We start from the raw sequence: 26,896 nt of genomic DNA, 5'->3' as shown, positions 1-26,896 counted from the left end.
TGTAGGCAGTATCTATCTTACCCCTAGTGAGACAAGCCTCTACATCCTTACATTTGTCCTCTAGCCATCCCTGCTTAGCCATTTTGCACTTCCTGTCGATCTCATTTTTGAGACGTTTGTATTCCGTTTTGCCTACTTCACTTACTGCATTTTTATATTTTCTCCTTTCATCAATTAAATTCAATATTTCTTCTGTGACCCAAGGATTTCTATTAGCCCTCGTCTTTTTACCTACTGTTCATGGCTACCAGATGTAAAATATTTCCATTACGCGTTGGCTGTCGATTTAGCTGCTCAAGACAGTTTTCGGATAATGTGTTCAAAAGTTCTGTGATGCAGAATGTATACTCCCTTTGAATGATTCTAGAACTGTCACGGTGGAACCTGGTGGCCGGTAATAACACCCCACTATTAACTTTATTTCCCCTAGCCCTGTTAAACGTGTCCAGATAACTTCACAATCACACTCTACTTCGATCTCAGTAGACACAATATTTTTGTCAACTGCAATGAAGACACCACATCCTGCGGTGTCCAATCAGTCTTTCCGATACACGTTCCAACCCTTACTAAATATTTCAGAACTTCCTATCTCAGGGTTCAGCCAGGTCTCAGTCCCGAGAATAATTTGCACGCCACACGCTTCCTGGAGGGCAGTAAATTCAGGAACTTTATTCCGAACACTCTGAAAATTTACTGCTAGTATCTTGATAGCTGAAGTGTCTTTACACTGAGCACGTCCTGATTTCCCTGCCTGTACGTCGACTGGTGAGTGTTCATCAGGACACCTCGCACTACTACCTAAGTATCTCCTTTTCAGTTATTCATTCTACCCATATAATCTACAGAATTATTGTATAGCACACTGTTTCAAATGCTATTCTCTTTTTGTGTGCACTATTTATCATCCACAATTCACTTCCATACAAGACAACACTGCACACAAATACCTTTAGGAAAGACTTTCGAAAATTGAAATTTATATTCAATGTTAAAAAATCTCTCTTTTTCAGAAAGGCTTTTCTTGCAGTACCAGTCTGCATATTGTACTGACCAATGAACATAAATAGCTCAAAAATAAACATACACACAAAATACATAAGTATACTTTATGAAGATAGGATAGGTGGTCACCTGCAGTCTTGATGAAGAAACTGTCCTGGCATTTGCCTAGAAAAACCACAGGAAACCTAAATCAGGACGGCTAGACAGAGTAAACTTCTGAATATTAGATCAGTGTCTTAACAACTGCACTGCCTTGTTCAAATGGCCCTTATTGTACAAACACAGATTTTCTCATCATCACTGCACACATCAAGAACACCTGCTTATGACTTGGAACCATGAGTTTACTGTTATGTATGCCACTTGCTCTAACTCTAATCAATAAAGAAAGCTGACTCCATGCCCATAAACATGTCACTATTTCTCGTGCATGTCTTCATGTCTTTCCCTCAGTCCACCTGAGAAATTGAGTCAGCATCCCCTCAGGTTGAGCAAGATGTTTTACGTTGGAGAATGACAAGACATTATCGTCTTCTTCGCATGATTTTATTGTAAAAGTATTACAACACTGTAATGTGATAAGGTGTTGTAGCTGTCCCCTTTCGTTATTAACCACTACTCTGAATCTTGGATGTTGGCCTACTGCAGGGATATGATCACTGTGGCAAGGAGTTGGAGGGCACAGGGATGGCTAGGATGTTGTGTAGGTTATGTGGGTGACAGAACAACATTTTAGGAGGGGTGGGAAGGATCTTGAGTAGGATGTGCCTCATTTCAGGGCATGATGAGATATAATCAGAGCCCTAGTGAAGGATTTACTTGTATACCTTCCCTTTAAAGGAAATGTAGTGGAGAGTCAGGATAAATTTGGTAAGGTGTATAAGGAATGAGTTAGTGGGATTGGAACGTGAAGAACCTGGAGAGATGTGGTGTTGGATTGTGGCAAGGCTGACAACATTAAGGATGTTGGAGCAAAGAGACATAGCATCAACAGTGACGAGTACGGATAAACAAGGTAAAGGGTTGGGGATGATGGATATTCAGTGGAGAAAGTGGTTAGTATCTTCAATGTTGTAAGCTAGGTTTTGGCCAGTTGGTTGGAGCTATTGGTCAGTAAGAGCGGAAATAGAGACTCGGGGGAGAGGTTCAGAGAAGGGCCTGTTGATTTCAGTAGGGATTGGAGGCTATGTTAGGACTTCTGGGGGGATCACTATGGCAGAACTTGATGGTGGAGGAATCAGACATTTGGTGGAGGTCTTCTGTCAGATTGCATCAGTGGTGGAGCCTTTGTTTGCAGGAATGATGATTAGGTCAGGATCTGTTCTTTTTTCTGCTGAAAGGTTAGTGTTATTTGGAAAGGACCCTGTTATGGATGCTGAGGCCAAGTTGGAGGTAATGAATTTCTTGAAAGTGCCCAACGGGTATTTGGATGGGAGGTGAAGAGGATGACTGTTGGCTGGTGATACGAACTGGGAGAGGCAGGATTCAGTGTTGGGTTTAGGTTGGCTTTGGTTGGAGGGATTCATGATAAAGAAGTGTTTCCACTGTAGGGATTAGGAGAAGGAGAGTGAGACTTGGACAATTCCAACATGGTTAAACTTGGATGTGGGGCCGAAGGTGAGGCCTTTGAATAGGTTTAAAACTTCTGTAGGGCTGATGGTTTTGGTGCAAAGGTTAACAGCAGTGTTTTGGGTTTTGTGGAGTGTTAGGAGAGAGTTTTGGAGGATGTGGTAAATTGAAAAGATCAGCTAGGCACAGTACTTTGAGGGGGTGAGGAGGGGGATGGGTATTGGTGAGTAGTGTTGCCCCCAAGGAATGCTACTCAAGGCTCCGGTTGTTCTGGGATGCCTATGTCATGGAGAGGTGTATCTGGAGCATCAGATTTGTAAGGGGTAGTGACTGGTGGAATTTGAAAAAGGTGAAGGTTGTTGTGAAAAGAAATGTGGGATCCAGATATGAGGATTTTTATGGTTAGATCATTTGGGGGAAGGGGGAGAGGAGGTGATTGTGAGGCTAAGATAGCATTTAAGGAACATGCTGTGCATTAGTGTTTTATAGTCAAGATGGAGTAAGAAGATCCCTGACAGTTCAGCTCAGAAGCACAAACTGCTGCAGGCAAAAACAATAGTCGCCCATAGAGCTGTGACAACATGGAGGCATTGCAATAGACACTTTTACAAAATCACATCATGCTCATGATTTGGATAGGTGTGTAAAGCTGCCCCGACCAGCCCACTCCAACTCTTAGGGATCAACTTATGCCATCTCAGTTACAGCCAGGTAAAGGGGTACTTTGTCTGAATTGGTGAAGATAGATGGAGAAGGAGTCCATTGAGATAGGAATGGTGTTCATTAATGGGAAATGGTGTGGGAAATGGACAAGTGAAAGTGCTAGGTGTTTATAAGTGGAACTGGATAACAGAGTATGAGTGTGGGGAGTAAAAGGACAGAAGAAATTGTGTTGGGAGCAATAGGATAGTGTTTGAACATGATGGTGAGGATCAGATACAAAGAAGTGCCCTCCTCAACACCCAATATCACCCTGGACTGGAACAGCTAAACCATATCTGTTATTACGGCTTTGATTATCTCTCAACAAGCCCTGCAATGAGGCACGTTCTACCCAGGATCCTTCCCACCCGTACAAAGTGGTGTCCCATCAGCAACCAAACCCACACAACATCCTAGTCCATCCTTATGCTACTCCTACTCCCAACCCCTTGCCACAGGGATCATATACCTGTGATAGACCAATATACAAGACCTGCCCATGCCAGCCACTCCACACTTCCTGCTCCAGTCCTGTCACATACTCATCCCTCCCCATTCAGAGGCCATGCCACCTGTGAATTCAGCCATATCATAGACCAGTGCCTCTGTAAACACTGCACAGATCTTCAGTATCACTACCAACCAGCTGTCCACCAGGATGAATACCCACCACCAAACTATTGTCAAAAACAAAGTTGACCACCTGGTAGTACACCACATGTCTAGCCCATGTACCTGCCACCCCTTCTTCCCTATATTCCAAGCCAGCTGCCTCCCACTGAGCTGATACCCAACCACCCCCAGTTTCTCTCCCCACCTCCCACCTCTCTTCCCATCCTCCCACCCCACCTGACACAAGCCCCACCACAAATTAGCCCTCCTGCTGAAATGGAGCAGTGGCAGTATTCGCCCAGCCAGCTTCGTGCAAGGCCACAATTGCATGTGTGTTTTTTGTGTGCCCATAGATAAGTCGATGCTTCCGCTTTTCAGTGAGTGGTCTCCTTTAATCCAAAAGTATTTGTAGATTTAATCATTGACACACAAAAAGGAAGGAAAAAATCATAAGTATTGTATGATGGTTTATTTCATGAAATATGTTTAATTTTGTTAGTTGCAGTCTATGGTACAAATACCTGAATTTTTTATTGTGATTGAGGTTTTCAAACAAATGACTTCTTTTCAACAGGTACAGAAAGATTTGAAGCAGTGGAACATGTCGCTTAGTGATGAGCTGGTGACAGTACCAGCAAGGGTTTTGGATCCTGAAAAAATATTTTTGCAGAAGGCACAATGCACTGTTGGACAAAAAAATGATTGGACTCAGGAAGTAAAATGTAAGTAAACATCTCCATTATATACAGATCATTGTGGTGATTTCCATATGAGGATTAACTATTTATGGTTTAACTAAATGATGCTAGTCACTTTTTGCTAAAAATCTGTTTGTAAAATTAAGCAATGGAAAATCTGTGATGGAGTAACAAGGGAGGCCATACGAATTAACGTGGTTTTGTGTTGTGTGTGTGTGTGTGTGTGTGTGTGTGTGTGTGTGTGTGTGTGTGCGCGCGCGCGCGCGCGCGTGTGCGTGTGTGTGTGTGTTTCTCAGTCAGATGAAGGACTTTGTCTGATAGCTCAAAAATGTAACAAACAGTCTATTTTATATGTTCCTGTCTATTGTTAAACACTTCCTTTTTGTGGCCCTTATACTGAAGGGTTTTTTTTTTTTTTTTTTTTTTTTTTTTTTTTTTTTTTTTTTTTTTTTTTTAAATGATATTTTCTGTGATATCAGTGACATGTGGAAGAATTCTGATCACTTGTACCAAAAGATTTGTGGATCAGTGAATAATCAGGGACGTGTTCTGCTTTTGTGTATTGGGTGTAGTATCTAAAGCGTTATCTGATGTTTGGCTCATGTGTCAATGCTTTTATCCTCTTAAAGTTGACAAACTGGAATTTGTGACGTCTATTATGGCAAGACAACCACATTTTGTTAAACATATATACATATTTCATAGCATTTGACAGATGATGAATAAAAACCTAAGAATTTTAGTGTGAATTACGTAATTAAGCTACAAGAGAATAACAAATGAAAACCTCTGAAAACATGACGAGTCCATACCAATTATATATGGATTGCCCCTAGAGTGATTTACTGTTTTGATCATTGTAGTTTATTAATAAACATTATAAATTTTTGAGGACAAAATGTAGTGAACAATTTGGATGAGTTCTATAAAATCGTGTATTTGGTCTGCAGATGGCTGGAAGATTTTTGAATAATTGCCTCACATGTTGGATATATGACTTCTATGTAAATATTGGTTCTAGTGATTCAAGAAATGTGCACATGCTGCTTCTGGTTCTGCATGGCTGCAACATACAGAGTCACACTGGGAGTGCTGCATCAGATGGAGTGCTTTATAGGTCACGGATTACAAAGTAGGTCCAGGTTGGTAGCTAAAACATCAGTGAAGAACCTCAGAAACCGTTTATTGGAAATCAGGCGATTAGCTTGGGTGCTAATTACTGTTACATGTGCTCTTAATCAAAAACAACAACCAAAGGAGTGCTTCCTCTTACTCATCATTGCTGTGGAACTGACCTGTCATGATGTAATAAAAATTAATTTGGAGCAATGACCGATTCAAAGATATGTTGGGTGATGAGTGTAGATTCTGCATATAATGGGCATCTGTGAATGAAGCATACACCATGGGAGGTATATTGTATGATAAATGCACAGTGTTGACGTTTATCGAGAGAACACTGAACAGTGTAGGAGAGGCTATACAAAAGACAGAAATCATTGTCCAAGACAGTCTTTCCGTACATGTTCCATGTAGCGGTTATGCTTGTACAAGGGTGGTTTGATAAGTCTGGTGAAACAGGAAGAAAAAATGTTTGTTTCATGGACAATTCACCTTACTTCTCGATATAGCCTCCTCTGGGGGATATACACTTGGTCCACAAATCCTCCATATTTTTCATCCTTTCAGAAAAATAGATTCTGTCAAACTCTGCAAAATGCTCGTAGACTGCAACTATCACTTCATCATTTCTTCCCAGAAAGACAAAGTTTCACATTGGGGAACAGAACAACTCACTTGGACCTATGTGTGGTGAATAGGGTGGACAAGGCAGCAATTCGAAGTGTAATTCATGCACGTTTGCCATTGTATCACCAATATGTGGGATGATGTGTTCTCCTAGTTAAAGAGCTCTTTTTTGCAAACCAACCTTGGTCATTTTCAGCCAAGACAAGTTTCACATGATCCAACAATGAAGCATAATAGGTTCCAATTATGGTTCTGCAGTTTTCCAAGTAATCTATGAGGATTATTCCTTAGGATTCCCAAAAAACAATGGCCATCACCTTTCCAGGTGACAAAATGGCATTTGTCTTCTTCGCAGCAGTTTCACCAGCCTTTGTCCATTGTTTTGACTGCCTTTTTGACTCTGACATGTAGTATTGTATTCAGGTTTCATGAACAGTCTCAAATGGGCACAAAAAATCATTTCAGATTGCAATGGAACATCACCAGACTGTGTGTTGAAATGTTGTGCTGGATGCTTGTTTGGTCGACTGTGAGCATTTCCACCACCGATCATGCACACAGCTTCTTCATAGCCAATTCTTTGTGCAGAGTATTATGCACTCACTCAGTTGAGGTGCCTACAGTCTCAGGAATTTAATGAATTTTTATTTGGTGGCCTTGCATTACCATATCATGGATTTTGTCAATGGGCTCTTTTGTAGTGACCTCAATTGGATGGCAGGAGTGCACTTCGGTGCTCGTCTGACCACATTTAAATTTGTTAATCCAAAAGTAATGTATATATCACATGTGTATATCATACAGGTCCACTGCTTCCAATTCAACGATTTGGATACAATTCGTGAAGACATGCTGTAGTACTCCATGCACAATGGACTGGACAGCCATCATGTTGCTACCACAGGTTCCTCCTAGTCTGTAGAGAAGCGTCTTATAGTATCTGTGGAAGATGGTCTGTTACAAAGCTGTGATATTTGTGCATGTTCAGTTGTTCCGTCTTTGAAAAACAGACCTAAGATCTGATGTTTCACTGTCCTGCACAACACATTTACACTCCATAAATGCTGATGGTTTACATGGCTGTGATTGATAAATGTAGCTTCATCACTAAACAAGATACATGATACATCTGGAGTATCCTGTCTTCAGTGATGGTGCAGTGTCTGCGTGAACTTCATTCAGTTCTGCTTCGATCTGTGCAGCTGTTCAACCCTTCACATGAAAATGTTTAGTGACAATAAAAAACTTAGTTTTCTCCATTTTCAATTGGAGTTGACACACTGAACAATTCAGATGGATGTCAGCAATGAACTGTATGCTGTAAGTTGTTGAAATTCTTTATTGGACTAATCAGGCTTACAAATTACAAAGGCAAAACGAAAATGTTCCATTGTTTCATGGACCATTACCATACTTGTCAAATCACCTTCATATATACAGGGTGAACCAGCTAAAACTTGCACTGCAAATCCTACAGAAATGGAAAATGCTATTGATCTGCTGTTCTCACAGAATGGATTGATAGGCAGGAGCTCATATCATTAGCCAATCAGCAGATTGTAATGATACTTAAAAAGTGTACTTTTTGTGCATACATACACTTTTTTTTTAATGGAACAATGTCTGTTGACATTAACCAACTAAAAGTAAGGTTAACTAGAATGTCAGTGGTGTTTGTTGCAGAGTTCGAGTGTGAGTCATTTACAAGATACTGTATTTTGAAAAGTACCCTCACTGACACTAGGGCAATACTTGTGGTAACACACACTGGATCCTTACCAGCAACAAGACAAATGACCACTGCAGGTTATGTTCAAAATGACCACTGGTAGCAATACATGCTTCCAGTCTGGTATTGAATGACTACTGCACACAAGCTAGCATTTCATTAGAGACGTCCGAGCAGTCTACAGTAATAAGTTCTGTATCATCAGGTGTAGTTATGTCCTTGTAGACAGTGTCATTCAGCTTTCCCCACAGAATAAAGTCTACAGGCATCAAATCTGGGGAACAGCCCAGCCATGATACGGGTCCACTGCATCCAACCCAACGAGTTGGAAACAATTCACGAAGACATACTGTGGTACTTCATGAACTATGGACTGGACAGCCATCATGTTGCTACCACAGGTTCCTCCTAGTCTGTAGAGAAATGTCTTATAGCATCTGTGGAAGATGGTCTGTTATGAAGCTGTGATATTTGTGCATGTTCAGTTGTTCCATCTACCGAAAATGGACCTAAGAGCTGATGCTTCACTGTCCTGCACAAAACATTTATACTCCATAAGTGCTGATGGTTTACCTGGCGTGATTGGTAAATGTAGCTTCTTCACTAAACAAGATACATGATACTGGAGTATCCTGCCTTAATGGTCATGTACATAAGTTAACATGGTTCTCATAATTGTTTCCATGCAGCTCTTGATGGTGAGAGACGTGGTGGGATGGAACCTATGTCAGTGGAGGACTCTTGCCTGACTCATGCCATTTGGTCATACAGTTTCACACAAGATAGTGTGCAAATCAAGTGCAACAGCAGCAAGAACATTAACTCCCCCCTCCTCTGTTGTCACTTTTTTCCTTCTGTTAGGTTGTCTAGGTGTAACACTACGACATTCACATAACTGGTTGAAGAAGTTGATAAATATTTGCCAAGATGGTTGACAGATGTTGGGATATCTTGCTGCATACACTGTACCAGCACGAACTGCATTCTCCCTACACTCTCCATATATCATGAGCATGTTGGCTTTTTCTGCATTGGTAGATTCCATTTTTCCCATTTGACCTACTGCTTGGACTATCACACACTTACAGATCAGCAAGTCTCAGTACACTCAAGGAACACACAAGCACACTGTAAGCAAATATAACATCATCATACCTAGAAACTACTCAGGTTGACTGGCTAGCAAGTGTCATTGTGGAAACTTGTCAGAGTACGATACCTCATAAACAACTCGCGCTAGAATCCTTCGACAAACACCTTCGACTTTCTAATTTATTCTACTTTTAGTTTGTTAATGCCAGTAGGCATTTTACCACTTGAAGAAGTGTATCTTTGCACAAAAAATACTTTTTCTAAGTATTATTACATTCTGTTGATTGGCTAACACTACAAGTCCCTGACTACCAATCCATATGTGAAAACTGCACGTGAGTAGCACTTTCCATTTCCACAATATTTGTGATACAAGGTTTAGGTGATTAACCCTGTGTAGTATATAGCTCGCTCAATATAGTAATAAAATTTTGTTCAAATGGAACCATTGCTTCAGGCTGTGCATATCCTATCAATACATTTTATGCATATTTGATGATAGATTGAGTTGCATGATGTATTTTTGAATCTATAACATATTAGGCATATAGACTGAGTTTTTAACTTGACAGTTGCATAATATATTTTTGAATCTATAAAATTTTAGGCATATCAGATTTACATGCTTTGTACACAATATCAACCATACTGCATTTATATGACCCAGTGAGGTAGCCAAGTGCATTAAAACACCTGCATCTGGAACTTGTGGAGGCACACTCACCCTCACCTCAAATGCATGATGTGCAGTACTTTGAAAACAGTGTCATATTGGACAATGCGATAACCCTAGACATGGACAGTAGGCGTACACACATTCTTTTCCAGAGGGCAGCTGGCAATAGCTTGAAAATGCCTTTGGGAGCTGTGACCCCAAATTAATAATAGCCTGTATGTGGGTATGGTTGATTCTCCACAAAATTGGAAAAGTATTGTGCCAATCCTGTTTGGTATTTGCTGGATACAGGATATAGTGCTTCAAATAGAAAGGATTGCATTTATATGCTTTACGCTTAGTAATTTAAAGATAATACACCAGTACTGTGAAGCCATGTTGTTTTTGTGGTCTTCACTGAAGACTGGTTTGATGCATCTCTCCATGCTACTTTATCCTGTGGGAGGCTCTTCATCTCCGAATAACTATTGGATCCTACATGTTTCTGAATCTGTTTACTGTATTCATCTTTTGGTCTCCCTCTACAATTTTTACCTCTAACACTTCCCTCCAATACTGAGTAGGTGATCCCTGGATGTCTCAGAATGTGTCCTGTCAACCAATGCCTTCTTTTGGTCAATTTGTGCCACAAATTTCGCCAATTCTATTCATTACCTCCTGTTACATGATCTATCCACCTAATCTTCAATATTATTTGTAGCACCACACTTTGAAAGCTTGCCCTCTTTTTGTCCAAACTATTTCTCATCCATGTTTCAGTGTCCATGTTTCACTTCCTTACCTGGGTGCACTCCAGAAAAAAATTTCAGAAAAATCTTCTCAACACTTAAATTTATATTCAGGGTTAACAAATTTCTCTTCTTCATAAATGCTTTTCTTCCTCGGCCAGTCTACATTTTATATCCTCTCTACTTTGGCCATCAGTTATTTTGCTGCCTAAATAGCAAAACTCATATACTACTTTCGGTTTCTTCTTACCTAATCTAATTCCCCCAGCATTACCTAATTTAATTCAACTGCATTCCATTATTCTTGTTTTGCTTTTGCTGATGTTCATCTAATATCCTTTCAAGATAATGTCCATTCTGTTCAACTGCTCTTCCAAGGTTTTGTGTTCTCTCTGACAGAATTACAATGTCATTGGCAAACCTCAAAGATCTTATTTCTTTTCCCAGATCTTTAATGTCTACTCCAAATTTTTCCTTTACTGCTTGTTCAGTGTACAGATTGAATAATATTGGGGATTGGCTACAACCATGTCTCACTCCCTTCTCAACCACTGTCTCCCCCCCCCCCCCCCCCCCCCAATTTTATTATTGCCATCTGGTTTCTGTACAAGTTGTAAATAGTCTTTCTCTCCTTGTATTTTACCCCTGCTACCTTCTGAATTTAAAAGAGAGTATTTCAGTCAGCATTGTCAAAAGCTTTATCTAAGTCTACAAATGCTATAAACTTAGGTTTGTCATTCCTTAATCCATCCTCTAAGATAAATTGGAAGGTCAGTATCGCCTTATGTATTCCTATATTTCTCCGGAATTCAAACTGATCTTCCCTGAGGTCAGCTTCTGCCAGTTTTTCCATTCTTCTGTAAAGAATTTGTGTTGCTATTTTAGAACTGTGACTTATTAAAATAATGTTTTGGTAATTTTTACACCTGTCAGCACCTGCTTTCTTTGGAGTTGCAATTATTACATTCTTCTTGAAGTCTGAGGGTGTTTCGCCTGTCTCATACATCTTCTCACCAGATGGAAGAATTTTGTAGTGGCTGGCTCTCCCAAGACTATCAGTACTTCTAATGGAATGTTGTATACTCCTAGGGCCTTTTTTCAACTTAGATCTTTCAGTGCTCTGTCAGATTCTTCATGCTGTTACATCTCCCATCTCTTTTTCATCTGCATCCTCTTCCATTTCTGTAAAATTTCCCACAAGTATATATCCCTTGTATAGACCCTCTATATACTCCTTCCACCTTTCTGCTTTCATTTCTTTGCTTAGGACTGGTTTTACATCTGAGTTCTTGATATTCATACAGTTTGCTTCTCTTTTCCCCAAAGCTCTCTTTAATTTTCTTGTAGGTGGTACCCACTTTTCCTCTAGTTAAATATGTTTCTAAATCCTTACATTTGCTCTCTAGCTATTCCTGCTTAGCCATTTTGCACTTCCCATCGGTCTCATTTTTAAACATTTGTATTCCCTTTCTCCTGCTTAATTTGCTGCATTTTTATATGTTATACTTTCATCAGTTAAATTCTGCATCTCTTGTGTTGTCCAAGGATTCCTACTAGGCATTGTCTACCTATTTGCTACTTCGCTACCTTCACTATTTCATCTCCTGAAGCTACCTATTCATCTTCTGCTGTATTCCTTTCCCTTGTTCCAGTCAGCTGTTGCCTAATGCTCCCTCTGAAACTCTCAGCAATCCTCAGTTTATCCAGGTCCCACCTCCTCAATTTCATACCTTTTCCCGATTTCTTCAGTATTGTGGTCAGTGTCCACATCTGGCCCTGTGATGCTATACATTGTAAAAGTACTACTTCTTTCAGTCAAATCACACTTTCTATTGAGATTCTTTATTTCTATCTTACAAGTAATGGCAGTTGCTAAACTCAATAACTGTTAGCCTCCAGTTGGTGGGGTTAAGTTCAGTGCAGCCCATGCTGTTTGTGGTGTCTCGCCATTCACAGTGTAGAAATTTAATTAAATGTAGCTACTTTTTCCAAGAATATTCAATAATGATTTCAACAGTTGCAGGGCTGTAGGTCTATATGAACTATAAGATGTCCTAAAACTGCAAACTACTGGAAAAATTTAAATGTAGCCTGTTCATACTGCTTGTGTGTAACATGAACAGCCTTAAAACATTCTGTTGTTTATGCACTATGTGGTTCTTAAGTTTGATTGCTTTCTGATAATTAATTATCCAAAATTGTAATACTTTGATACTTTATTTTTTGAGCATTGAGAACTATATTTGGCATAGCCAAAGGGACTGTGTCAGGAAAAGGAGAAAATTTATGAACTTAATCATATGTCAGCTGAAAGCTTCAAAGTATGGTTCCCAACAAAGCATCCTAAATGAAAGTTAGTTACTGAGGTTCTGTAAATGCAAACAAAATAAAATTGATTGAGCAACTCTTCAAAATAGCTAGAAGGAAGAACTAAACACACATCTTTAAAATAAGAACTACATTTTACAGTTTTGTACCTTATTTAATATTTTCTAAATAGTTAAAGCAGTCATGACATATTCTAATGCTTTACTTAGAACACATTAATTTGCCAATATATTAGGTACATTTGCAGCAAAATGATATAACTGTATCTGTGTTTACATCTGCACACTGTAAGTCACCACAGAGTGTATGCTGGTTCATAGTGTATCATTATAATTTTGTTTTCTTCCTATAACATGTGTGCATTGATTTTTCTAATTTTAGTTTCAATGTCATTTTGAAGGAAGTGCTGCATTTTTCAACTCATTTAATAGTGTATTCTCTTGGAATTTCTACCAAAGGGAACTCCAGGTAGGAGCTACAGTAGTCTCAGGCGATTGTTATTAACAACCTTGAACCTTGGAAAGTGTTCACATTGTTTCTGCCTTGTCTTCTCCCCACAGAGCACAAATTTCATTATCTTGATATGTCAAACAGATACTGACATGCTACCAAATTGAAGGGGAACATTTCTTTGCACTGGACTGTGGCCAGCAATGTATGGGTGCACCATTACATCCTGAAATTGAAAAAAAAAAAAAAAAAAAAAAAAAAAAAGCGGCAGGGAATAGCCCAAAGAGACAAATCTGCACCCATCAAAGCCAAAAACTGACTCTGTGGGTAATGTTCTTTCAGGAGTCTTTTTTGATTTTGGAGGAGTTCTTCTCACAGATTTTCTCCATGAACATAGTACTATTAATGCTGCATACCATTGCCTACTTCTGGACCAAATTGGAAATGATGCACGTTCCCATTCCGGGATGTAATCATGCTTCATAACAATCCTTGATGACACACAACTGTCCAAACTCAACAAAAAATTCTGGAAGTCTTCTGGACAGCATCAGAACATCCTTCATATAATTACAACTTATTGCCCTGTGATTTTCGTTTCTTTGGACCAAAAAAGCAAGCAGAAGGAGAATACAAATTTGACAACAATGACACTGTGGAAGTGTGCATGTGCGACTGGTCACTGTCACAGTCATTTTACGAAAATGGGATCAACAAACTCCCCTCATGCTAGGGGAAATGTGTTTCCCATTCAGGAGACTATACAGGGTGTTACAAAAAGATACGGCCAAACTTTCAGGGAACATTCCCCACACACAAAGAAAGAAAATATGTTAAATGACATGTGTCCGGAAATGCTTACTTTCCATGTTAGAGCTCATTTTATTACTTCTCTTCAAATCACATTAATCATGGAATGGAAACACACAGCAACAGAACGTACCAGCTGACTTCAAACACTTCGTTACGGAAATGTTCAAAATGTCCTCCGTTAGCGAGGATACATGCATCCACCCTCCGTCGCATGGAATCCCTGATGCGCTGATGCAGTGCTGGAGAATGGCGTATTGTATCACAGCCATCCACAGTACGAGCACGAAGAGTCTCTACATTTGGTACCGGGGTTGCGTAGACAAGAGCTTTCAAATGTCCCCATAAATGAAAGTCAAGAGGGTTGAGGTCAGGAGAGCGTGGAGGCCATGGAATTGGTCCACCTCTACCAATCCATCGGTCACCATATCTGTTGTTGAGAAGCGTATAAACACTTCGACTGAAATGTGCAGGACCTCCATTGTGCATGGACCACATTTTGTGTCGTACTTGTAAAGGCACATGTTCTAGCAGCACAGGTAGAGTATCCCGTATGAAATCATGATAATGTGCTCCATTGAGCATAGGTGAAAGAACATGGGACCCAATCAAGACATCACCATTAATGCCTGCCCAAACGTTCACAGAAAATCTTGTGTTGATGACATGATTGCACAATTGCGTGCGAATTCTCATCAGCCCACACATGTTGATTGTGAAAATTTACAATTTGATCACGTTGGAATGAAGCCTCATCCGTAAAGAGAACATTTGCACTGAAATGAGGATTGACACATTGTTGGATGAACCATTCGCAGAAGTGTACTCGTGGAGGCCAATCAGCTGCTGATAGTGCCTGCACACGCTGTACATGGTACGGAAACAACTGGTTCTCCCGTAGCACTCTCCATACAGTGACGTGGTCAGTGTTACCTTGTACAGCAGCAACTTCTCTGACGCTGAAATTAGGGTTATCGTCAACTGCACAAAGAATTGCCTCGTCCATTGCAGGTGTCCTCATCGTTCTAGGTCTTCCCCAGTCGCGAGTCATAGGCTGGAATGTTCCATGCTCCCTAAGACGCCGATCAATTGCTTCGAACGTCTTCCTGTCGGGACACCTTCGTTCTGGAAATCTGTCTCAATACAAACGTACCGCGCCACGGCTATTGCCCCGTGCTAATCCATACATCAAATGGGCATCTGCCAACTCCACATTTGTAAACATTGCACCGACTGCAAAACCACGTTCGTGATGAACACTAACCTGTTGATGCTACGTACTGATGTGCTTGATGCTAGTACTGTAGAGCAATGAGTTGCATGTCAACACAAGCACCAAAGTCAACATTAACTTCCTTCAATTGGGCCAACTGCCGGTGAATCGAGGAAGTACAGTACATACTGACGAAACTAAAATGAGCTCTAACATGGAAATTAAGCGTTTCCAGACACATGTCCACATTACATCTTTTCTTTATTTGTGTGTGAGGAATGTTTCCTGAAAGTTTGGCCGTACCTTTTTGTAACACCCTGTGTAAGTTCATGTATATGAATATTTCTGAAGCTTAAAGAATTATGAAATTATAATTAAATGGACACCCTAACTGCAACCAGGCATTAATATACTTCATTGAGGACATGTTGAAAATGTGTGCCCCAACCGGGACTCGAACCCGGGATCTCCTGCTTACATGGCAGACGCTCTATCCATCTGAACTACCGAGGGCACAGAGAATAGTGTATCTGCAGGGACTTGTCCCTTGCACGCTCTCTGTGAGATGCACATTCCCAACATGTCCACACCAGTACATTCGTAGTGTGCCTAATAGATGTTTGCCCATCATACTCATTACTCATGGAAGATTATCTACCAAGTCCCGTACTGGTTCGGGCATAGTGTTTGCATTCGCACACAAGAAGGTCAATGGCCGGGAAGCCATATTTTAACTATATATGACGGTAGCATCTGTTCCGAAAGAACAGTTACCGTAGATGACCATGCAGCTTTTTGCTAGAATGAAATGATAATTAAATGAACACCCTAGCTGCAACCAGGCATTAATATACTTCATTGGGGACATGTTGAAAATGTGTCTCTAACCTGGGATCTCCTGCTTACATGGCAGACGCTCTATCCATCTTAGACACCGAGGCCACAGAGAATAGTGCATCTGCTGGGACTTATCCCTTGCACGCTCCCCATGGAGCATGTCCCCAATGAAGTGTATCAACGCCTGGTTACAGCTAGGGTATCCATTTAATTGTCATTTCATTCTTGCAGAAAGTTGCATGGTCATCTATAGTAACTATTCTTTCGGGAACAGATACTACCATCATATATAGTGAAAGAATTATGTTTGATTCACTCTTATTGGTAATGTATTTCCAAAAAAAGTTAAATGTAATAATTTAACCATCAAAAACATTCTATGTTGGCCCTTATACCATAACAGACAGTTCTGTCATGATAAACTAAGTAAATTTACAGAGCAAAATAAATTTCATTTTGAAAATGATTATGAATGAGGATTATGAACACAAACATTATGGAAAGCTTTAGTCCTCAAATACAGCTTGTGGACTGCTCTCTCGTATGGACTGCTGTTGATGCTAACTTGAAACTTAATAAAGTTATTAATTAGATTACAAATATGTTTCAAGAAATATTTCCTAAAAGGTAGTAGATAAGTTTTGTGTGGCATTGTCTGAAGAGCGAAGTACCAAAGCAAGGATGGTACCTCACAGTGCAACCACAAGAAATGGCAGTCACTGCAAGCTCTATTGACAAATGAGCATCTACTTATGGCAAGCAGAGGACTGCTCAGTCCAGTCCACAATCATCGAATAACACAGTAAGACAACAGCATCATCTTCTACTAAACCATGTGTGTACTCAATGTCTTAGGCAGAACTATATGCAAAAGTTACTGTTAAATGTACAGTGATGAAGAGACTTGTGTTCTGTCTGTAACAGGTGATACATTAATGTTCAGAGACAGTTGTGAACACACATGATATTTCTGTGGAAATGAATTGTACAAAATTAAGTAAATCTCCTTACCTATGTTGTAATAAAGTGAACTAATATTTCATGTGTGAACATGAATTCAGTCTCCTTCCAGAGCAAACCAAAGAACCCACTGCAGTACCACAGAGTTTTTTTCATCCTGTACAACAGCTTCAACTACTAAGGTTATTGGTATTTTGGTAGAATGAAAAGGGAGCATTATTCAGCAGCCAAGAGATCAAATGATCACAATAAGATTATCCATTACAAACTATACAACAGAGGTCTTACAGGACCATACAGATGTTGAACATGTTATTGAAGGCTGAAATTGGTAACTCGGTAAAGTAAAAAGTATCTGGAATTTTTGTTATGAAGTAAATAGGAAAAACTTTTAGAGAAAATATAAAATGAAATGATCATATGACATTATTGGCCAGTAGACACCATCTGGGGTTTTTTAGCCGCTTTGTGCAGGTCTATTTGACTCGATTTAGGTGACGTAGATTGAGGGGTTGGGAAAAAAGAGATAGATCACTTTATTAGTGATCCAAAAACAATTACTGATACACTGCGTGACAAAAAACAATGGAACACACAGAAGACATCTTCAGATTGTCTATGTAACTTCATACATGTTCACACCACATGCAGGTAAGCAAATCATTAGAGTTGCAATTCTCTGTGATAGGCAGAAGAGCCACCAGTGTTATTAAGTATTCTTTGTACAATATCCAAACTTGTGTGGCATTTGGATGTGACTGTAGTTTGAAATTGTACTGCATGGGACTTGAGGGCAAGCAAACTTTCACCAAGCAAAAGCTTGGCCAGACCACATTTGACCACCACAAGGGAGGGTCACCAAGAACATCTTAAACCCCTTCAGATCTGCACCTGCCACTTGAGAACAAGTAATGGACTTCCTGGAACATTCTTTTTCGTCCCATGCCATTATTTAGAAACTAGCAGCAGTATTAACAGTGAAATACAAATGGTGATGTTTGGCATGGTTCCATGATGGGAAGCACAGACTTAGGCCATGGGTGGTGAAGTTTCATTCTGTTTCCTCCTCCCCTTCTGGGTGCTTCACTTTTTTTTTGTTATGCAGTGTAGATTCTTCCAGAATTGGCCTTTCATTCTACTGCAGCTTCTGCACTATATTGAAACTCCTGTCATATAAACATTGGCTTCCATTTTCTTGTTTTAATTTTTAAATAATACAGTGTCCTATTATATCCCACAGCTCATTATGCTGTTACTTTTAGTTAATTAATGTCCTTGACACTTTTTTTCAGCTAGAGGCCTTCTAAGTGCTCCTGTACTCAAGAAATGGGGAATTCTGTGCCCAAATTCACAATTGCGAGCATGCAAAGAATTCCAATTCACTCTTCAAAAAGCTGCTGCAGCCATTGATTTTAAAATTGAAGATGGTGTCATGTATTCAGTTCAAGAAGAACAAGGGATTGCGGGCTACATCCAAGCTTTGGATCATTTGTTGTCATCTTTTACTCCTCAGATAATATTAATCATTTTGCAAAATAAACGGGCTGACAGATACAAGTAAGTACATGTTTTATAGAAATAGCCCTCTGACTATGATAGTTTCTTTTTCTAACATGCCTCGACAAGTATTTCCATCTTAAGTGTTATTAGTTTGACAGGTATTAACTCCAGTAACATGTTGAGCATCTCACTGCTGCTTCTTGTTAATGTATTGGATTGTAGATGTTGGAAAATGAAAGCCCATTTGGACTGTGATATGAATAAACAATCACTTTTTCTCCTGCACACAAGTAAATGCACTAAAATATGTCTAGATGCTTAGATTGATTGATTAGTTAGTAGGATCACAACGACGTATTGAAGATTTTTGGATGAATGATATTCTAACTTACCATTTTTTGCCCACAAATTGCAGCACCTATATTCCCCTTAAGAAAAAAGGGGATAGGTTGCTACTCACCATGCAGTGGAGATGTTGAGCCGCAGACATGCACAACAAAAAGACTGCTAAAGAAGGAAGGTTTTGGCCAAAAGGCCTTCTTCTGAAATTAGTCTACACACACATACACACACACACACACACACACACACACACACACACACACACACACACACAAGCACGCACACACAAGCACGCACACGTGCGTGCACACGCACGCACGCACGCACGCACGCACACACACACACACACACACACACACACACACACACACACAAATGCATCTCATACACATCTGGCTGCTGTCTCTGACTGCTGACTCTAGTCTGGCCTGGAATATGTACAGCTATGTCCACTTCATTTGCATTACAGTCAAAGTTATATTTCCTATCCACTCTGTTCATCAATCCAGTTGCTTGTTTTCCTGTCTCTGTTAGTAGTTCCCTAGGTGAATGTCTCATCTGCTCACTGGGTAACCATAAGTTCTATAATAGTTATCATATAAATAGTCAATGCTAATTTGAGCCAGTTTATTTTCGGTGGTTTTATTACATATTTTGTCATACTGTAATTGATTTTTGTGGGTGTTGTCAAACTGGATCCATTATATATTCCCATTAGTTGTTTATTGTACTAGAGGCAATCAGAAGAAATCATCAGCAAACTGAAGGTGGTTTTGGCATATTCCTGTAACGGGAATCCATTCTTCTTCTCCAATTTATGGATCTGAAGCCTTTGTGTGAGGCAGCTGAGAATAATTTTGGGCAAAATGAGTCTCCATCCTGACTCCTTTCCAAATTTTGAATTTTCCACCAGTCTAAATGAAGTATAATGAAAGCACTGATGTCCATTTTCTTCCATATACACTGATGGGGAAAAAACTGCAACACTACAAAGGAGTTGTGCAACATAAAGAAAAGTTGACAGGCGTGTTTCTAAATCTGAAAGATGATGTCTATTTAAGTTTTGAGCCAGTCCTTTAAGAGTGGTCCTATTAGCGGCACAATGGGGATACAAATCTGGTTTGATTCAAATAAATGATGTAACAGTTGTGAGCATTAGTTACCTTAGAGATTGGATGTTGTTGTTAGTCAAGAATGCCTTTAGGGTGTCAAACACACTGTTATCAACATCATACTGAGTTTGAGTGAGGTCATGTAATAGGCCTATGAGAAGCTGGATGTTCCTTCTGTGATATTGCAGGAAGACTTGGCAGGAATGTAGCCACTGTACATGATAGCTGGCAGCAGTGATTACGAGAATTCATAGTCACAAGAGGACCAGGCTTCAGACAGCAACGTGGCACTACTGAGAGGCAAGACCATCATGTTTGGCACATGTCTCATGTGTCATACTGAATCTGCAGCAGAGCAGCAATTTGAACATCAGTTGGGACCACAGTGACACAACAAACTGTTACAAACTGTTTACTTCAAGAACAACTGTGAGCCAGACACTCTGTAGCGTTCATTCCACTGAGCCCAAACCACCGACATTTGCAACTTCAGTGGGGCCAAGTGAGAGCTCATTGGAGGTTTGAGGTGGAGGTCTGTTGTGTTTTCTGATGAAAGCTGATTCTGCCTCAGTGGCAGCAGTGGTCATGTGTTGGTTAGGAGGACACCAGTTGAGAGCCTGCAACCAGTTTTTCTGTGTGCTAGATGCACGAGACCTACACCTGCAATTAGGGTCTGCAGTATGATTTCGTATGACAGCAAGAACACTTCGTTGGTTGTCTCACACACCCTGCCTAAAAATTTTTATGTCAATCAGGTGATTCAAAATGTTGTGCTGCCATTCGTGAACAGGATTCCAGGGTTTGTTTTCCAATATGATAACACTCGCCCACATAGCACTGTTATAACCTGACCCATTCTATAGTGTATTGACTTGTTGCCTTGAGTTGCTTGATCACCTGATCTGTCTGCAATCAAGCACATATTAGACATCGTAGGGGAACAATTCTAGCATCATCCACAACCAGCATTAACTGACCCCGTATTGATTGACCAAGTACAACAGATATGGAACTTACTTCCACAAATGTACATCCGACACCTATACTACACAATGCATGTTTGCATCTGACATTCTGGTGGTTACACTGGTAGTTAATGTACCACAATTTCAAATTTTAAATGGATTATTTTGTACTTACATTAATCTGTGATACTGCAATATTAATCACATACATATGTTACCTAGACATACGTATTACCAAAATTTCTTTACTCTGCATTAATTATTTTTTTGGTGTTGTGGTTTTTTTCCTGTCAGTGTATTAATGAGGGTTCAATCAGTGCTTAGTTCTCAAGTGCTTTTAGTGTACATTTTGTGGAAGCTTAATTCAAAGTTTTCTTAAAATCTCTGAATCCCAGACAAAATGATGATCAGAACCTTTTGCTCCAAGTATAATTATGTCCTTAGTTTACAAGTGGCCCATTGTGCTATATCCACGCTGGAAGCCATTTTATGTTATAGGTTAAACCTCAGTGCTCTTTTGTGCTCAGTGAGTGATAATTTCTGTGGATATCTTTGAAGCTACAGATAGGAGACTGAGAGGTAAGGAGTGTTTTCCATCCCTTTTTTCTGTCTCCTTCTTATCATCAAAGCATATAAATTTTAAACACTGGTCTGCAATCAAATTGTACCTTTTTCAGTTCAGTGTTCTGTGTAGATCACATCTTATATTACACAGATCTTCAACAACAACATGTTTTGGCCTAGAATATGAAATAAAATACGCAGAAAGCATTCTTTTTTCACAAATATTTTGTAAACAATTTTGCAAGTTCCTGTTGTGTTACTCCAGATTTAATCATTTCAGCTGAGACATTCTCTCTTGTTATGTTGTATTTTTCATACCTTAAATGGCTGTACAGACCTCATCTAGCATTACTCTGAGAATTTCACTTGTTCTATTAATAAGAGTTTGTTTTTCTTATCAATCTCTTGAACTTAAAAAAAATCATGGAGTGCGTGTATTACCCATCTGTAGCATAAAATCTTTGTCTTCTGATATTTGATGAAATTTCATTTCTACCCAGCATAATTTTTGTTTTCTTCACTTTTGTGTTGTTTCCAAGTGTTACTCTAATAAAATTTTCACTGTATCTTCTCATATACGCTGAAACATGTTTATGAATAGTTTCATTTAAATAGGCATATTATCATTTACTTATGTTCTTCTCTTCTTGTTTCATTTTAAATTTTCTTTCCTTTTTGTTTCTTGAACCTCCAGTGTTTTCTACTCTCTGGACAGTTGTCCCTTTTGTACTTGTGTCAAAAATCCCCATTATCTAGAATACTGAAACTATTATTTTATTTAATTTGACCTTAAGTAAATTCTGACTTCCTGTGTGCAAAAGTGGTTCAAAATCTATTAATTGTGCACTGCAGGAAGACAATGTAGTGGCTGAGGGAAGTAGCACAGTCAACCAAATCACAAGATAGTGTATAACTTTCTACACCTACATCTGCAAACCACTGTGAGGTATATGGCAGAGGGTACACCAGGGTTTTTTCCTGTCCATTCACGTATGGAGTGCAGGAAGAACGTTTGTCTGAATCCCTCTGTGTGCATGATAATTGTTCTAATCTTATCCTCATTACCCTATGTGAGTGACATGCATGGATTGCAATATGTTCCTAGAGTCATCATTTAGAGCTGGTTCTTGAAACTTAGTTAATAGACTTTCCCAGGATAGTTTGTCTATCTTTAAGAGTCTTCCAGTTCAGTTACTTCAGTGTTTCTGTGACATTTCCTACAGATCAAACAAACCTGTAACCATTCATTCTGCCTTCTCTGTGTAGATTCAATATTCCCTATCAGTCCTATTGTGTACAGGTCCCACACACTTGAGCAATATTCTAGAAATGGTCACACAGGTGATTTGTGAACAACCTCCTTCGTAGACTGATTGCACTTCCCCAGTATTCTACCAATAAACCAAAGTTTACCAGCTGCATTACCCACAATGAGGCTATGTGATAATTCTGTTCCATATCCCTGCAAAATGTTACTCCCAGGTACTTGTATGAGTTACAATTTCAGCAGTCATAGGATACTACTTTTTTTTTTTTCATTTTGTGAAGTACACAATTTTTCATTGCTGAACATTTAGAGCAAGTTGCCAGTATCTGCATCATTGTGAAATCATATCAAGATCTGACTGAATATTTATACAGCTTCTCGTAGATAGTATGTCATTATAGGTAACTGCATCATTCACAAATAGTCTGACATTACTATTAATATTGTCTGCAAGGTCATTAATATACAACATGAACAGTAAAGATCCCAACACACTTCCATGGGGAACATCTGAATTTACTTCTACATTTGACGATAACTCTCCATCCAGGATAACATGCTGCATTCTCCCTACCAAAAAATCCTCAATCCAGTCACATATTTCACTTGATACTCCATATGATGATAGTTTTAACAGTAAGTGTAGTGTGGTACTGAGTCAAATGCTTTTTGCAATCAAGAAATACTGCATCAACCTGCCTGCCTCGATCCAAAGCTTTCAGTCTGCATCTATATCTATACTCTGCAAACCACCGTGAGGTGTACTGTACCAGTCATTAGGGTTTCTTCCTGTTCCATTCACATATGGAGCATGGCAGGAATGATTGTTTGAATGCCTCTATGCATACAGCAATTATTATAATCTTACCCTCACGATCCCTGTGTGAGCAATAGGTGGGAGGTTATAGTATATCCCTAGAGTAATCATTCAAAGCTTGTTCATGAAACTTTGTTAACAGACTTTGTCATGATAGTTTATGCCTATCTTCAAGAATTTTCCAGTTCATTTCCTTCAGTATCTCTGTGACACTCTCACACAGATTAAACAAACTTGTGACCATCCGTGCTGCCCTTCTGTGTATATGTTGAATATCCCCTGTTAGTACTGTCTGATATGAGTCCCACAAACTTGAGCAGTATTCTATGATGGGTCACACAAATAATATGTAAACAATCTCTTTTGTAGACTGACTGCACTTCCCCAAGTTTCTTCCACCTGCTTTAACAATGACTGAACTTATGTGATCATTCCATTTTGTATCCCTACAAAGTGTTAAAGCAAGGTGTTCGTATGAATTGTCTGATTCCAGCAGTGACTCATTAATATTATAATCATAGGATAATATGTGTTTTCATTTTGTGACATGCAAGATTTTTCATTTCTTAACATTTAGAGCAAGTCGCCTATCACTGTGCCACGTTGAAATCTTATCTACATCTACATCTACATCTATACTCCGCGAGCCACCTTACGGTGTGTGGCGGAGGGTACTTATTGTACCACTATCTGATCCCCCCTTCCCTGTTCCATTCACGAATTGTGTGTGGGAAGAACGACTGCTTGTAAGTCTCCGTATTTGCTCTAATTTCTCGGATCTTTTCGTTGTGATCATTACGCGAGATATATGTGGGCGGTAGTAATATGTTGCCCATCTCTTCCTGGAATGTGCTCTCTCGTAATTTCGATAATAAACCTCTCCGTATTGCGTAACGCCTTTCTTGAAGTGTCCGCCACTGGAGCTTGTTCAGCATCTCCGTAACGCTCAACATCTTACTGCATATTCAAGCAGCTTCTCACAAATAGTACATTATAGAAAACTGTATCATCAGCAAAAACCCTGATTTTACTATTAATATTGTCTGTGCAAGTCATTACCGTTCAACATGAACAGTGAGGGTGCCAACACACTTCCCTGGGGTACAGCCGAAGTTGCTTCTGCATCTGACGATGACTCTCCATACAAGATAACATGCTGTGTCCTTCCTAACAAAAGGTCCTCAATCTGGTCACAAATTCACTTGATACCCCATATGATCATACTTTTGACAATAAGCGTAGGTGTGTTACTTAGTCATATGCTTTTCAGAAATCAAGAAACACTGCACCTACACGGTTGCCTTGATCCGAAACTTTCAGTATGTCATGTGAGAGAAGTGCATGTTGGGTTTCACATGGTTGATGTTTTTGAAATTCATGCAGCTTTGCACTGAGGTGGTCATTCTATTCAAGATACCTCATTATGTTCGAACTCGGGATATGTTCTAAATTCTGCAACAAATCAATGTCAGGGATATTGGACAGTAGTTTTGTGGATCACTTTTATTACCCTTCCTGTAGATGGATGTGACGTGTGCCTTTTTTCAAGAACTAGGTACAGTTTTTTGTTCAAGAGACCTACGACAGACTATAGTTAGAAGAGGACCTAATTCAGTATAGAATCTAACAGGGTCTCAATTGGGGCATGGAGCTTTGTTTGCTTTCAACAATTTCAGCTGTTTTTCAACACCGCTGACACTAATTCTTACTTTATTCATCTATTCAGTGGTACAAGGATTAAATTTGGTAATTCTCCTGGGTTTTCCTTTGCAAAGGAACATTTGAAAACAGAGTTAAGCATTTCAGCTCAATTTCAGTTCCTGTCTTATTTGCTAGTGACTTTGTACTAACTTTGGTGCCACTAACAGCCTTTAGGTACTATCAGATTTTGTGAAACATCATTTGACAATATTCTGCTATGGTAGTCATTGAAGGCATCACACATTGCTCTCTTGACAGCCAAACATGGTTGCATTCAGCATCTCTCTATCTATAGCCCTACACTTTGTTTTACACCTACTATGCAGTAATCTCTGTTTCTTTAGAAGCTTCTATACAGTGACTGTATACCAGGGAGGTTCCCTCCCATTGTGAACTGTTCTACTGGCTACATATCTATCCAGTGCATGGTCAAGTATAAATATGACATTACTGATTTTTTATCTAGTTTACTGAATATATGTATCTTTCTGCTTGTTTTAGTTCGCCTTTATACTTTGGTAATCATCGTTGCCACAACATCATGGTCACTGATTCAGTTTCAATGTGGACATCTTTAAAGACATCAGGTTTATTTGTTGCCATTGGATCCAATATATTTCCATCATGAGTGCTAGTTTTAGTGTTATGTGTTGCTGACTTCACATCTCACATCTGCTCTCATATACAATAGCAGAGAACATGCTAAACTCAGTACTGTCTGATAGTGAAGTGGGTAGGTTGTCATTAATGAAAAATGGTCAGTCGTGGGTGACAACCTTTGCTTTAATTAGCCTTCAGTAGGATGTGAGACACCGCATAATCAACAACATACAACATTGATGTATAGGACAGGTCTTGCATCTAGGTATAGTGCAGGGATAAGAAATATGAGGCAAGGGATTGGATGGAGGGGGATGGGCAAGGATATTGTGTAGGTTTGTCTGATAATGGAACACCACTGTACTGAAAATAAACCTATTAATAACTCACTGTTGCCCGACCACTCCATGTAAAACTTCCAAACTCATATCTTATGAAAACGTGGAGGATAGTGGGTAGGATATTCCTGATTTCTGAGCGTGATGAGAGGTAGTTGAAACCCTAGTGGAGAATTTGATTAATTTTTTCCAGTCCTGGATGGACCAAATCATGAGAGGTGTGTTCCTTTCTGGCCAGACAATGGGTGTGTGGGAGGTGTAAGTGACTGGAGAGAAAAAGCATGGAAGATCACCTGTCTTTTTCACTGTGCTTGTCTGTGACTCGCACTTCTTCTGTGAGGTGAATAGAGATTGTCTTTTTCATTTTGTTGTTATTCCAGCCTGGAATTTCCAATGTTTGATTTTTAAGTTATGTGTATCGTCCATCGTAGGATGGTGTAATTCCAACTACAGAGCTCTTTTTAAATTACATTTTTATACAGTTACTTACTATACATTCTGTTTTTTGGGAGTTTGTTATTTAAATATTCAT

General features: G+C 39.4%; 1 protein-coding gene and 1 non-coding gene across 2 annotated transcripts in view; one reads left to right on the top strand and one right to left on the bottom strand.

Annotated features, from left to right (window-relative positions):
• Positions 1 to 26,896, top strand: part of LOC126459299 (piwi-like protein Siwi) — a 270,625-nt gene that overhangs the window by 109,542 nt on the left and 134,187 nt on the right. Inside the window, exons 8-9 of the mRNA XM_050095855.1 lie at positions 4,463 to 4,610; positions 18,451 to 18,715. Of these exons, the coding sequence (XP_049951812.1) occupies positions 4,463 to 4,610; positions 18,451 to 18,715 (413 nt within the window). The remainder of the gene's footprint in view (positions 1 to 4,462; positions 4,611 to 18,450; positions 18,716 to 26,896) is intronic.
• Trnat-ugu (transfer RNA threonine (anticodon UGU)) lies at positions 15,801 to 15,875 on the bottom strand. Its single transcript has one exon. It is a non-coding gene; the product is annotated as a tRNA-Thr (tRNA).

The sequence above is a fragment of the Schistocerca serialis genome, chromosome 1, assembly GCF_023864345.2.
Source record: "Schistocerca serialis cubense isolate TAMUIC-IGC-003099 chromosome 1, iqSchSeri2.2, whole genome shotgun sequence".
Lineage (NCBI taxonomy): Eukaryota > Metazoa > Arthropoda > Insecta > Orthoptera > Acrididae > Schistocerca > Schistocerca serialis.
Note: the sequence above shows the minus strand (reverse complement) of the source record. Positions and strands in the feature narration are given on the sequence as shown.